Genomic DNA, 16,022 nt, shown 5'->3' on the forward strand with positions numbered 1-16,022 from the left:
GAAGTTTGGAAGGTGGGAGACGAGGTACTGGCAGAATTGAAGCTGTGGGGACGGGGTGTGAGTCGTGCTTGGGTAGCTCAGCTGGTAGAGCACTTACCCACAAAAGGCAAAGGCCCGAGTTCGATCTCAGTCCGGCACACAGTTTTAGTCTGCCAGGAAGTTTCATATCAGCGCACACTCCGCTGCAGAGTGAAAATTTCATTCTACAGTGTCTGTATGTTTATACAGAAAAGTCAAAATAATGTAGTATGACCGATCCCATCCCACTTCCTAACATTTCATATAGCATAGACACATATTGAACATTCAGATATAAAACGAATAATAATGTCATCAATATAGTATAAAAAATCTTCAGTCTTCATGATGTAGTAAAATCTCAATAAGCCCCAGAACATACCAGAATACTGATTTACTCAGTGGTAAATGTGTCTCTCAACAGAATACTGTAGTACGTATTTTCCTGCATTTACACAATTTCATATATGGTTTGATGTTTTGTAACAATAAACCATAAAGTTCGTTATACATCAAAATTCGAGGATTCCTAACTAACAGACAAAATTAGTATTGACAGAGAGAGATAAGATTGAGAGGTAGGATAAAAGACGAAGGTTGTAGCATAGAAAACAAGTACAAATACACTGCTGCTACAGCTCGAGACCCTGTGCATTTCACGCACATAACACAAATAGTTCAAATTGCTCTGAGCACTATGGGACTCAAATTCTGAGGTCATTAGTCCCCTAGAACTTAGAACTAGTTAAACCTAACTAACCTAAGGACATCACACACATCCATGCCCGAGGCAGGATTCGAACCTGCGACCTTAGCGGTCTCGCGGTTCCAGACTGCAGCGCCTAGAACTGCACGGCCACCTCGGCCGGCCACATAATACATAAAGTGTATATTTCTCCCTGTGGTTCACATGCTAACGTTTATCTGTATCATCATAGGCGTCTTCCGCATCTGTTTCTACTAAAGGTGTGAACCTGTTTGTGTATTTTCCAAAATTCTCAACCGATTACAACAACAACAACAACAACAATAACAACAATAATAATAATAACATTCAATAACAGTCAAGTTAGAAATTAGTTTGACTTTACAAGATAAAGACAACACCATTAAACTTTCATCATTCTCCTTACATATCTTTTTATATAAACAAGACAGCTTATTCTGCACATTTTTTGCATACAGAGTGATTCGAAAGGAAACAACAGATTTCAGCTGTTTAGTGCAGACAAACAATAAAAGATAGAATCATATTGCTCATGTCAGTAGATGGAGGAAGGTTCAAAGTATTGACACAGCTATGGTGTTGTTTTTTATAGCAACGACGTTACTACACCACAACAGAAATCATTTTGCATGTTGCAGTCTGGGCATATTGTTCATTACTTTTGCCCTCCCAGGTCACCAGACCTCACTCCAGCGATTTTTTTCTGTGTGGGTACATAAGAGAAACAGTCTTTCACCCAACTAAGGCAGCTTATAACTTTCTCTTGCAAGTTCGCGCCAAATATAGCACTATGCTCACAAACTAGCGTTACCCTCGGGCAGGAATTTGATGTCTGACCGTGTTTTTACCTATTGGATAAAGGGTATCGGACAATAATTTCGTGTGTATGGCAATCAATAGAAAACTTAAATGGCTTTACTTTGATAATGAAAGTAGAGAAGTGCATACAAGTGAAATTACAAACGGTGGCTAGCCTAATTAGGCATAATAATTCGAATTATTATGTTCAAGGAATATGAGTAGCTAAAGTGACTTTCATTAACACCCCCTTTGAATAGTGCACTGGATACACACGACTACAGGGCGAACTAAGTTATGGGTAAGAGTAGCTACCATTTACACAAATCAGTAATCATAGGAAGATAAATGGTACTTCACTTATAATAATAATAATTACTATTGTAATCATTAATCAACTCTGTACTGAGAGGTTACTACAGGACACACTGGACCGAAGTTGGGCATGAAAAGAGTTCTGATTTAACTAACATATACATACCGCAAATGAAATTAAATAATACTACACATACACTTTTTATACTCTCATTCATGGAAATGCTTCAGATTTCTTTAGTAACAACAAATATTGCAATTATCTTTCTTAGAAGAGAGAAATATGGTGTGGACCCATAAACTGTTACTGTGTCTCCAGGCAAACTCCGTGATTATTTCAGAACCAAAGTGCAGTTCACTAATATTGATTCCTAACCCCACTTGGAATAGTTTATATTTTATTCCTTTAAAGCAAATTACTCAAACACATATCTCAGTTAACCTCAGAAAATAGTTCATGGTAACAATCAATACAAATTTACGTTTCATATAAGTTCAATTTATGTGCCTTTTTCATCACCTGAGAAGTCGGTACTTTAGATAGAAACATTTACACCCTTAGGCACTGAACTTTTGCACATTTAATACGAAACCAAATCACTGTTTAGTTAGAAACAGGATACTCGGTTTCAGAACATTTAGGATGGGATCCTGCATCGGTTCATGATTAGGATAACGCCAGGGTTCAAACAGGAGGTTTATAGCACTTGAATTATTATTGAAAAACACTAACACAAATACACTGGTCCATGCTATAATTAATACATATCAGTGTTCCTGAAGTTGGCGGAGCAATGGCGCAATAGTGATGGCAAGCAACGTGGCGGCTAACTCGTCTCACACTCTTGATGTTGAAAGCTCTTTACAATTTCTTCTTGGTGATGGATTTTTCTCGTTTTAGAGCCATTTCATAATATCAAGAGCACCATGCAATAGCCAGAACCACATACGGGGCAAATTTCCATATAAAACGGCTTCCAAATGCCTCACTTGGCACCCTCGATGTTTACCGTACAACAACTAACCACTGAATGCGTAGCGTTCCTACCAAGTAGCCGCCCAGATAGACCGCCAAGAGCACCTTTTACCATGCGCCAAGCCAATTCCGTAGCGGAGGGGGTTCCCTACAGCTTTTATACTTTACAAGTTCCCTAAGCATGAACTAGCTCCCAATATTTTAAACATTCTTTAGCTTTTACAATACATACATAACAAATTTTAAATTTCCTCTCACAAATCAATGACCTTAATTAGTAACGAACAACCACTTCATACTCACATACACATAGAAACATAGTATAACCTACTTACAATCGATATTGGTGTTACAAGCTACTCTTCAAAGTGTGATATATCTAATTGTTAAATCTGCAGAGTCAGTAAACACAGACTTGTTGATTCATATGTGGAATGAAATTGACTACTGTTTCGATATTTATTGAGCAATGCATGGTACTCCTGTTGTATGTATGGTACAGTGTTTATGCAAACATAAAAGTTTGAACCTTCCTCTTACCAATGATATGTGCAATGTGTTTTTATATTTCATAGTTTGCCTATAATAAACAATTGAAATGTTTCTTTTATAAATCACCTTGTATTCCTTCTTTATTATTTTTTGGAATATATTTATCTGATGTCTGCGAAACTGTTTCATCTACTGTGCCCAGGAATTTTTTTCATGTGCGTAGTGAACAAAACACTATGTACTAAAAAAGTTTTTGCAGCAGTACCTTCATGAAAATAAGGTATTTGTTTTAATTTTAAGTAAATTACTCTCCAAAGTTCATACGCTACTTATACTCACTGAAATAGGGCATTTTTCCTGACAGACTATTGTTAAACCATTGCATAAAAAACAGGATAGGTCTAATGCAAACAACTACTGCCCAATCTCACTTCTGACAGTTTTATTCAAAATTCTTGAAAAACTAACATATTCAAGAGCAGTGTCACATATTTGTAAAAATGTACTAACAAAATATCAGTTCGGTTTTCAGAAGGCTTTTCAACAGCAAATGCTATATCTGCTTTCGCTGATCAAATATTAAATGTTCTGAATAACTGGACATCACCCACTGGGATATTTTGTGATCTCACAAAGGCTTTTGACTGTGTGAATCATGAAATTCTTCTAGATAAGCTTAAGTATTGCGGTATGAGTGGGACAGTGCTCAAATGGTTTAATTCATATTTAACTAGAAGAATGCAAGAGGTCGAAATTAACAGTACAGATAGTCTGCAAAAATGAGCAGAGTTCTCTAACTGGCAGCTATCAAGAATGGTGTTCCACAGGCTTCAGTCTTGGGTCCCTTATTGTTTGTAATATTAATTAAGGACTTGCTACTCTATATTCATGAAGATGCAAAGCTAGTTCTTTTTGCTGATGATACAAGTGTTCTAATCACACCCAACAAACAAAAATCAGCTGATGAAATTGTAAATAATGTATTTCAGAAAATTATTAAGTGTTTATTCAGTACAATAAATGGTATAACATCATTGGTAAATACAGACTTCGAACAGAAGTCTGTTACTAAGACAGAATATTCAAAATTTCTGTGTGTATGCACTGATGAGAGACTGAATTGGAAGAAATATATTGACTATCTGCTGAAATGGTTAGGCTTAGCTATTTATGCTATAAGGGTTATTGCAAATTTTGGTGATAAACATATCAGTAAATTACCCTACTATGCCTATATTCATCCACTGCTTTCATGTATCAAATTTTGAGGTAATTCATCATTAAGAAAAAATATATTTATTGCACAAAAGGGTGTAATCAGAATAATAAGCTGGAGCCCATCGAAGATCACCTTGCAGAGATTCATTTAAGAAACTCGCGATATTCACAATACCTTTGCAATACATATATTCACATATAAAATTTGTTATTAATAATCCATCTCAGTTCAAAAATAATAGCGAAGCGCATAGCTACAACATTAGAAGATCTTCACTATTCTCAGTTAAATCTGACTTTGGCACGGAAAGGGGTGATGTACTCGTATGCTGCCAAAAATATCTTTGGTCTTTTGCCAAATAGCATTAAAAGTCTGACAGATACCCAACGGACGTTTGAAAACAAATTAAAAGAATTTCTGGATGACAACTCTTTCTGTTCAATAGCTGGATTTCTAAATAGGAAGTATTAATTGTAAAAAAAAAAAAAAACAAGAACCATGGACCTTGCCGTTGGTGGGGAGGCTTGCGTGCCTCAGCGATACAGATAGCCGTACCGTAGGTGCAACCACGACGGAGGGGTATCTGTTGAGAGGCCAGACAAACGTGTGGTTCCTGAAGAGGAGAAGCAGCCTTTTCAGTAGTTGCAGCGGCAACAGTCTGGATAACTGACTGATCTGGCCTTGTAACACTAACCAAAACAGCCTTGCTGTGCTGGTACTGCGAACGGCTGAAAGCAAGGGGAAACTACGGCCGTAATTTTTCCCGAGGGCATGCAGCTTTACTGTATGGTTAAATGATGATGGCGTCCTCTTGGGTAAAATGTTCCGGAGGTAAAATAGTCCCCCAATCGGATCTCCAGGCGGGGACTACTCAAGAGGACGTCGTTATCAGGAGAAAGAAAACTGGCGTTCTACGGATCGGAGCGTGGAATGTCAGATCCCTTAATCGGGCAGGTGGGTTAGAAAATTTAAAAAGGGAAATGGATAGGTTAAAGTTAGATATAGCAGGAATAAGTGAAGTTCGGTGGCATAAGGAACAAGACTTCTGGTCAGGTGAATACAAGGTTATAAATACAAAATCAAATAGGGTAATGCAGGAGTGGGTTTAATAATGAATAAAAAAATAGGAGTGCGGGTAAGCTACTACAAACAGCATACTGAACGCATTATTGTGGCCAAGATAGACACGAACCCCACGCTTACTACAGTAGTACAAGTTTATATGCCAACTAGATCTGCAGATGACGAAGCAATTGAAGAAATGTATGATGAAATAAAATAAATTATTCAGATAGTGAAGGGAGACGAAAATTTAATAGTCATGGGTGACTGGAATTCGGTAGTAGGAAAAGGGAGAGAAGGAAACGTAGCAGGTGAATATGGATTGGGGCTAAGAAATCAAAGAGGAAGCCGCCTGATAGAATTTTGCACAGAGCACAACTTAATCATAGCTAACACTTGGTTGAAGAATCATAAAATAAGGTTGTATACATGGAAGAAGCCTGGAGATACTGACAGGTTTCAGATAGATTACATAATGGTAAGACAGAGATTTAGGAACCAGGTTTTAAATTGTAAGACATTTCCAGGGGCAGATGTGGACTCTGACCACTATCTAGTGGTTATGAACTGTAGATTAAAACTGAAGAAACTGCAAAAAGGTGGGAATTTAAGGAGATGGGACCTGAATAAACTGACAGAACCAGAGGTTGTACAGAGTTTCAGGGAGAGCATAAGGGAACAATTGACAGGAATGGGGGAAAGAAATACAGTAGAAGAAGAATGGGTAGCTTTGAGAGATGAAGTAGTGATGGCAGCAGAGGACCTAGCAGGTAAAAAGACGAGGGCTAGTAGAAATCCTTGGGTAACAGAAGAAATACTGAATTTAATTGATGAAAGGAGAAAATATAAAAATGCAGTAAATGAAGCAGGCAAAAAGGAATACAAACGTCTCAGAAACGAGATAGACAGAAAGTGCAAATTGGCTAAGCAGGGATGGCTAGAGGACAAATTTAAGGATGTAGAGGCTTATCTCACGAGGGGTAAGATAGATACTGCCTACAGGAAAATCAGAGAGACCTTTGGAGAAAAGAGAACCACTTGCTTTGATAGAAACCCAGTTCTAAGCAAAGAAGGGGAAGCAGAAAGGTGGAAGGAGTATATAGAGGGTCTATATAAGGGCGATGTCCTTGAGGACAATATTATGGAAATGGAAGAGGATGAAGATGAAGATGAAATGGGAGATACGATACTGCGTGAAGAATTTGACAGAGCACTGAAAGACCTGAGTCCAAACAAGGCCCCGGGAGTAGACAACATTCCATTACAACTACTGACGGCCTTGGGAGAGCCAGTCCTGACAAAACTCTACCATCTGGTGAGCAAGATGTATGACATAGGCGAAATACCCTCAGACTTCAAGAGGAATATGATAATTCCAATCCCAAAGAGAGCAGGTGTTGACAGATCTGAAAATTACCGAACTGTCAGTTTAATATGTCATAGCGGCAAAATACTAACGCGAATTCTTTACAGACGGATGGAAAAACTAGTAGAAGCCGACGTCGGGGAAGATCAGTTTGGATTCCGTAGAAATGGTGGAACACGTGAGGCAATACTGACCTTACGACTTATCTTAGAAGAAAGATTAAGGAAAGGCAAACTTACGTTTCTAGCATTTGTAGACTTAGAGAAAGCTTTTGACAATGTTGACTGGAATACACTCTTTCAAATTCTGAACGTGGCAGGAGTAAAATATACGGAGCGAAAGGCTATTTACAATTTGTGCAGAAACCAGATGGCAGTTATTAGAGTCGAGGGACATGAAAGGGAAGCAGTGGTTGGGAAGAGAGTGAGACAGGGTTTTTGCCTCTCCCCGATGCTATTCAATCTGTATATTAAGCAAGCAGTAAAGGAAACAAAGGAAAAGTTAGAAGTAGGTATTAAAATCCATGGAGAAGAAATAAAAACTTTGAGGTTCGCCGATGACATTGTAATTTTGTCACAGACAGCAAAGGACTTGGAAGAGCAGTTGAACGGAATGGACAGTGTCTTGAAAGGAGGGTATAAGATGAACATCAACAAAAGCAAAACGAGGATAATGGAATGTAGTCGAATTAAGTAGTAAAGGAGTTTTGCTGTTTGGGGAGCAAAATAACTGATGATGGTCGAAATAGAGAGGATATCAAATGTAGACTGGCAATGGCAAAGAAAGCGTTTCTGAAGGAGAGGAATTTGTTAACATCGAGTATTGATTTAAGTGTCAGGAAGTCGTTTCTGAAAGTATTTGTATGGAGTGTAGCCATGTATGGAAGTGAAACATGGACGATAAATAGTTTAGACAAGAAGAGAATAGAAGCTTTTGAAATGTGGTGCTACAGAAGAATGCTGAAGATTAGATGGGTAGATCACATAACTAATGAGGAGGTATTGAATAGGATTGGGGAGAAGAGGAGTTAGGACATGTTCTGAGGCATCAAGGGATCACCAATTTAGTACTGGAGGGCAGCGTGGAGGGTAAAAATCGTAGAGGGAGACCACGAGATGAATACACTAAGCAGATTCAGAAGGATGTACGTTGCAGTAGGTACTGGGAGGTAAAGAAGCTTGCACAGGATAGAGTAGCATGGAGAGCTGCATCAAACCATTCTTTGGACTGAAGACCACAACAACAACAACATGAAATGTATCCATAGTTACCAATATGGACAACCATCAGGCATAGCAATATCGTATTTATTGGAAATGTTGTAAATAACTTTATAAAAGCTACAATTAACTTTCTGTTTACATCGAATGTAAGAAGGAATGCACAAAATACGACACTTACATACGAATAAATTTGTGTGACGTTACTGTCTTACACATAAATTATTAATACCCACACTGGGCACAGTGGCGCTGTGGTTAGCATATTCGGAAGAAAGGCGGTTCAAATCCGTGTCTGTGTAACCAGATTTAGGTTTTACGTAATTTCCCTAAATCGCTTTAGGCAAATGACGGGATGATTCTGTTGAAAGAGCACGGTCGATTTCCTTCCCATCCTTGACACATTCTATGCTCGCGTTCCATCTCCGATGACGTCAATGTCGACGGCACGTTAAGCCCTAATCTTCATTCTTAGGGTTGGTTATATCACAGTGCACATTTTGTCAACAGCACAGACGCAAAGAAGCACCTCAGTTACAACATGATTTAGGATGAAATCGGGCATGGCCTATTCAAGAGAATTTTCACAGTATTCTGCTATAGTGATGTGGGAAAATCTGAATCTATTTGCGCAGACAGGAATTTAAACTCCGTTCCTCGCTAATGTGAGGCTATTTATCAACCACTGTGCTCCCTGGTATTGCACGTTCCTCCGAAGATGAACCTATTTGGCACTATTGAGGCAAATAACAACGAATAACTCCAGTTTTATTCAAAGTACATTTCCATAAAACGAGAGACAGAATTTCATCATCAGAAAAATAGGGCTTTATTTCCTTTAGTTATTTGAAACTCTTAACATTGGTACATAAACTTTTTTTCAGGCTTCTCAATATAGCTTGTAGTTTTATAATGTTGTAATCCTTCACAAGTTAGTAAATGATAACAGTTTATTACAGAGTGCCCTTTTTTACCAGTTACATGTCTGGGCGAGGGCTACACACAGTTGGATACGGGTGTTCTGTAAGGTAATGATGACATGTGATTAGTTGCAGTATTGGCCCTTTTTCTTGCTGTGGATATTCAAATGGCTCTGAGCACTATGGGACTCAACTGCTGTGGTCATCAGTCCCCTAGAACTTAGAACTAATTAAACCTAACTAACCTAAGGACATCACACACATCCATGCCCGAGGCAGGATTCGAACCTGCGACCGTAGCAGCAGCGCGGCTCCGGACTGGAGCGCCTAAACCGCACGGCGCTGTGGATATTCTGGAATAATTTTTTATTGTATTACTTATTTCCTTTCAGTTGTGTATGATAATCTGTACGATATTATGTACATTTAAAGACGTGCGACGTCATGTATTGAAGTAATTTTCTTGGATAATTTGTCTGCCACCTCATATTGGATTTCAACATGGGATGGAATGCACTGAAAGAGCACTTCTTTGCCTTCTTTCCATAATGTGTATACACTAGATATAACGTTGATGATTCTTAATATTGCTGGAATGATGTTCAGTGACGCACAGTCACTGCCTTGTGAAACGCGTTTGTCGAAACACAGAGCTGGTGCAATGCAGCACGTATCTTTCATAATTGCACCAATGAAGCTGTCCTACTGTACGTCCACATAATAACAGTATAAAATCATCTGTACACAAATTCAGAATGATTCCTTTCCTATCCAGTTCCAAAATTGAATACTCCATTGAAAACTAGAAGAAACGGTGGAGTAACATTGTTTTACAATCTATGTTTTATATAAAGTTGCTTATTTACAATAAAAAAAGAAAATGTACCCAACCCGAAGAGTGACTCGAATGCTGCAGTCCTTTACTAGGTATAGTCCTAACGGAGCGGGCATGACCTTGTCTCTGTGAACAAACGTGGCCAGCCAGTTGTACTGAGATCTACAGTTTAATGTGGTCTCCAAACCATGGTGCAACTTGGAATTTTTGACATTAACATGCGTTAACTGAGAGAAATAAGACCTAGGACCCACTGAGGATAATACACCGGATCTTTGGATTTGTGGTTTTGATATCGAACCACAGTTATTCAAAGTACTAGACATGAAAAAGTGGTATAATGATATAATGGTAAATGTACACATGTTACCTGCGCATCAACACATTTGCGCCGCCAGACGGAAGGGAGAGGATGCCTTTGTAAACGATTCAATAGTGTTTGGCTTAGGCGTCTGCAGTGACCAATTCGTGTCTAAATACAATGTGAGAGCACTGATGTGCAGACCCGACTAGGTATGAGGTCATTTTAAATTGCGTGTAAATGGTTTCAACCTGTAATACACAAGTTTTCATCACGTTGTTACTGTGCTATTAGATAGCTACATTGATTCAATTACGAGATATTCATACATTTTTCTTTCTTGGTGTTGATCTGATGAGGACTACAATAAGCTGAAATAACCTATCCTGATAAAAATATTTCCAGTCGTTATGATCAATACGGAAAAAGAAAATAGGAGTAAGTCACTTTCTTGAGCACTGACACAACAGACAAAATGTCTTCAATCGTGAAACATTTATAACCTGAACTTAAACATCAAATTTGAAATAATTCCTGACAAGGTTCTGTTAAAAGAAAGAAAAACATCTTTATAAACATTGTATCAATCTTCCGATGGATATTAGTTAAGGAGGGTAGGACGTCGAACGGGCCGACCTGGAGCAGGAGAGGCACCACAGGACATTTTAATTTCCAGTCTACACTTTTATAAACAATTTCATAAAACTTTGTCAGTACGACCAGGAAGGATTCAGGAGTCACACTCACAGCTGTGGAAGCTCAAAAACATAACAAAGTACATTTTTTTTACATGTGAAATTTCACCATTTTATCACTTACAATTGGCTGCATTAGTTGCTATAGGTACAATTTTCTTCATAAGTAAGAGAGATTCTTCGATGAATTTTGCACAGCATGCAAACCATACTTACAGGTGTATGAAACTCTAGAATTTTACAAATCTATTAAAAGCTGTGGTAAAAATTGAGATAGTTAACTATAAAATTTGAGTTTTTTCTGAAAATGAAGTTTAAAATGTAGTTCGGTAAAGAGAGTATAGTGTCTCTTTACTTTAATTATGTAGTTGTGGTAAAAATTAATGCCAATTAAAAAGTAAAAAAATTGATATAAAAAGCAGGAATATTATATTTTAACAGCTCGTTAATTTTTTCGTAAATTAAGAAAATTCTAGAGTTTCATGCACCTATAAGTATGGTTTGTATTCTGTGCAAAATTCATCGAAGAATCTCTCTTGCTTATCAAGAAAAGTGTACCTATAGCAACAATAGCAGTCAATAGCAAGTGAAAAAATGATGAAATTTCGCATGTAACAAAATTTATTTTGTTATGCTTTTGAACTTCCACTGCTATGAGTGTGAATCCTGAATCCTTCCTGGTCATGCTGACAAAGTTTTATGAACGCATTTGTAAAAGTAAAGACAGTGTAAATTAAAATGTATTGTGGCGTCTCTCCTGCTCCAAGTCGCCCCGTTTGACGTCTTACCCCCCCTTAAGCGTGAGATGATTTGTACAAGATATTTACGAACACTGCTCTAGATAGTGATTTTTAGAGCAGAGTATGTAGGTATAAATAACGCTTCCATGAGTAATGACTACTTTGTCGCTGCGTTTATGAAGTAAAAGTGGCAGGTTTTCGCACCACGTTTGCTTGTTTGCAGTCGTGCTGGCCGAGGTGGTGCCCAACCTGAGCGTGTTCATCTCGCTGATCGGAGCCGTCTCGTCGTGCACCTTGGCCCTGCTCATACCGCCCGTCATCGACGTGGTCTACCGCTGGGAGTACGGCATCTCCTGGCCCCTCGTCATCAAGGACGGCTTCATCTTCTTCGTCGGCGTCGTCTCCTTCCTCACGGGCACCTACGCCAGCGTCGTCTCCATGGTCCAGCAGCTCTTCTGAGGCAGACGACGGAGCTCGCCTCGGCGGAAAGTCGCTCCCCTGGCAGGCTGGAAGGCGCCACCCGGCCTGCTAACAGAAAGCTGGTGCCTCGCTCTCACTTCCCCACGGCCTCCCACAGAGCCAAGTGCCGCACTTACAGATATTCGGAGGGCTGTTCGCCCAGCCACTTGTGCTGTGTATTCTGAACGGAACTCGATGTACAGTCTCGACAGACTCTCCGTTTCGCACAGTTTGGCGGCCACCAAAGTATCAAATTCGGAGAAGAACACTTGGCTTATAGATGTAGTGTGCTTTAAGTATGTTTCTCGTCTTCCCGAGACGTCGATCTCGTGGCATCTGACACTGCTTGCCGTTCCATCCAGCTGGGAGGGCAACTCGTTCGTGGTGCGACCATTGACCAGGTCTCGACCTAGGCTGTAGCCTGAAAGGGCTCTTAACGACGAAGTGGACACTTTACACCTGAGACTGGTTTCAATATATTGCACAATCCGAAAAGTATTCACGGGTATATGAAAACATATCATTTCGTGATGCAGTTTTACCATTCTCATTTCCGTCCGAAAATGTACATAGCCAAATCGCGACAAGATAATTTTTCAGTCGTTAAATATCTGTGGGGTCTTATTGAACCGATATACTGTGCTAAGATACACAATTGATAGATAATTTTCCGTATTTTCCTGCGCGGGGGTGCGCAACCTGTTCACGGTACAGGAGACTTCAAAAAGAAAGAGCACATTTTAAGATTTTATTCTGAACAAAGTACCCACGATAGATAATGCTTACGAATACACTGCCATAATCTAAATCTTTGTTCCTACTGTGTTTCTATGCATGTTATATACAATGTACGTGTTTAGCATAAACATCATTACATCACTACACCATTTGAAGCCATTCATATACCGGGTGATCAAAAAGTCAGTATAAATTTGAAAACTAAATAAATCACGGAATAATGTAGATAGAGAAGTACAAATTGACACATATGCTTGAAATGACATCGGGTTTTATTAGAACCAAAAAAATACAAAAGTTCAAAAAATGTCCGATTGATGGCGCTTCATCTGGTCAAAATAGCAATAATTAGCATAATAAAGTAAGAGGAGGCAAAGATGATGTTCTTTACAGGAAATGCTCAATATGTCCACCATCATTTCTCACCAATAGCTGCAGTCGAGGAATAATGTTGTGAACAGCACTGTAAAGCATGTCCGGAGTTATGGTGAGGCATTGGCGTCGGGTGTTGTCTTTCAGCATCCCTAGAGATGTCGGTAGATCACGATACACTTGCGACTTCAGGTAACCCCAAAGCCAATAATCGCACGGACTGAGGTCTGGGGACCTGGGAGGCCAAGCATGACGAAAGTGGCGGCTGAGCACACGGTCATCACTAAACGACGTGCGCAAGAGATCTTTCATGCGTCTAGCAATATGGTTTGGAGCGCCATCCTGCATAAACATCGTACGTTTCAGCAGGTGTTTATCAGCCAGGTTGGGGATGATGCGATTTTGTAACATATCGGCGTACCTCTCACCCATCACGGTAGCAGTTACAAAACCAGAATCACGCATTTCCTCGATGAAAAAAGGCTCGATAACTTTTTTTTTGTTCTAATAAAATCCCATGTCATTCCAAGCATCTGTGTCAATTTTTACCTCTCTATCTACATTATTCTGTGGTTTATTAAGTTTTCAAATTTATACTGACTTTTTGATCACCCGGTATTAATTATCACTAAACGAGCAATGTGGCATAGTGGTAAGACGCTGGACATTCATTCGGCAGGGCCACGGTTCGAAACCACGTTCGTTTATCCACATTTATGTTTGGCGTGGTTTCCCTAAATCTTTTAAGGCAAATACTGTATTATTCCATTGAAAGGTACACGGCCGGTTCCTCTCCCTGAAATAACTCGACGTCAACACGACGTTAAAATATAATATTCCTGCTTTTTATATCACTTTTCTTACTTTTTTATTTGCATTAATTTTTACCACAACTACATTATTAAAGTAAAGAGGCACTGTACTCTGTTTACCGAACTTGCAAGAATCACAAACTGTGTCTCTGGTAATAGGGTCGGCTGCAGAAAATGAGATAAATTGTACTTCTATATTCTCACCATTCAATAACTAGTAATAATTATTATAATTTGGATCCGGACTTCAGTATGAAAAAGGATCGGAGACTATCATGCATGAAAATAAATCTAAACTTTTCTTCTAGCGTTAGAATTTGTGTAGTTAACGTGTGTCAGACAGCATTGCCTCTGTAGATGACAGTTTTATAAATCTTGCTAGCATGATAGCCATAATACGTACTTAATTTTGCGGCTCTCTCAAATATCCAATAATTAAACCAGGATGTTTAGTCCTCTTTCTCCTTCTTCGTGTCGTTCTAGCTTACTTGACCAAAGAAAAGTTGTTCTATCCAGAAACAAACAGCAACTGGAAGAACTTTCATCATCTCAAGTCAAAGAATTGATACATAGAAACCAGGTAATATTGCCTCCAGGAAGCGTTGTTAAAAGTAAGAGTAACATGAAAAAGCTTCATGTGTAGCAATTGCCGAAGAAAACATCAAATTATAGCCTTGGCTAGTCAGTATTTTCATACGTGCCTGGGAAATGGATTCTTGAGAACGTCCAGAAAGCACTTATCGTTTTCATTCGGCGTTTTCATTTGACATGAGAGGGCATTGAGGTCGTATACACTGTGCTCGAATGGTGCTTGGCCGTAAAGTTAGTTGTTTCCGCATAAACTGCACAATATTTTAACGAGGCAGCCGGTTATCACCCTGAAGTACAAGTGCAGGTTAAAATATTGAGCTGTTTCCATGAAACCATCAGATTCCGATACACGTTCAAACACATAAAGTATATCCTCAAACAACACGAACAAAATCTTCTTTAGATCATTTTTATATCATTCATAAACATGTGCTGATATTTCCTGCGAACTACAGCACACAAAACGGTATTTCTTGAGGCTCCACCATCAGAATGAAAAACTATTCTACGGACACTATTAAATGTATGCTCTCTAATGCTGTATCAGGGTATGTTCCTATAATACAAAAATTTTCTGTGATAAAAACATGTACGTGCTCTAATTTTTGAAGCTTCCTATACAGTCACAACCTTCGTACTGTACACATCCCAGCAGGCCTGGAATAATAATTTAGTCATCTAGGAACTAAAATGTTACTTTCTTTTTTAAACAATTATGAAACGACTAGTCTTCCGTTGTGAATATTTTTTCGGTGTAAAAAGTAAAAATAAGGAAAGTACCTGGATATTATAAAGCGAAAATAATGAACGCATTATCTCACAACTGCTGTGACATGCCAACGTAAACATCGCTAACGCCTTACCTAATATATTAGTTATGCGAGAGACGTAACAATCTGTACCCTATACGGAGACGAAATTTCGATAAAATATTCTAGATGAGTGGTTACGGGACTTTAGTATTTAATTGTGTTGATAGTACCTGGCTGATTGTAAATTATTACGTTCGATGATGTATGATACGTTTTTGTCTTTGTATTATTTATCGTTGTGTATGGATGACTTGTTCAGAGGATATTGTACTGAATATCATATGTGCTTTCTGTCCTCGTTCTTCGAAATTCTGTATATATTTATAGTAAGCAATGTTTCACTTTAATAAAGTTGTCACTTACACAGAAATGTGTGCTTACAGTGAAAACTAATCACAGCTCTTTGTTGCCTATTATTACGGCCACTTACTAATAAATTCCTTACTGTAAAACAATGTCTTTTCTTTTGCTGGATATTTCTGAGGCACGCTGAATAAGGGAGACATACATACTGCAAGGGAGAAATGAATTTTGTAGTCCTTTTCCTAAATGGT

General features: G+C 38.7%; 1 protein-coding gene across 2 annotated transcripts in view; it reads left to right on the plus strand.

Annotated features, from left to right (window-relative positions):
* LOC126260023 (proton-coupled amino acid transporter 1-like) overlaps positions 1–15,377 on the plus strand; it is a 447,322-nt gene extending 431,945 nt beyond the window's left edge. For both annotated transcript variants that reach the window (XM_049957187.1, XM_049957188.1), the window contains one exon: positions 11,908–15,377. In XM_049957187.1, coding sequence (XP_049813144.1) covers positions 11,908–12,143 — 236 coding nt within the window. In that variant the 3' untranslated portion in view covers positions 12,144–15,377. The remainder of the gene's footprint in view (positions 1–11,907) is intronic.
* Positions 15,378–16,022: the final 645 nt, after the last annotated feature.

The sequence above is a fragment of the Schistocerca nitens genome, chromosome 5 (genome assembly GCF_023898315.1).
Source record: "Schistocerca nitens isolate TAMUIC-IGC-003100 chromosome 5, iqSchNite1.1, whole genome shotgun sequence".
Lineage (NCBI taxonomy): Eukaryota > Metazoa > Arthropoda > Insecta > Orthoptera > Acrididae > Schistocerca > Schistocerca nitens.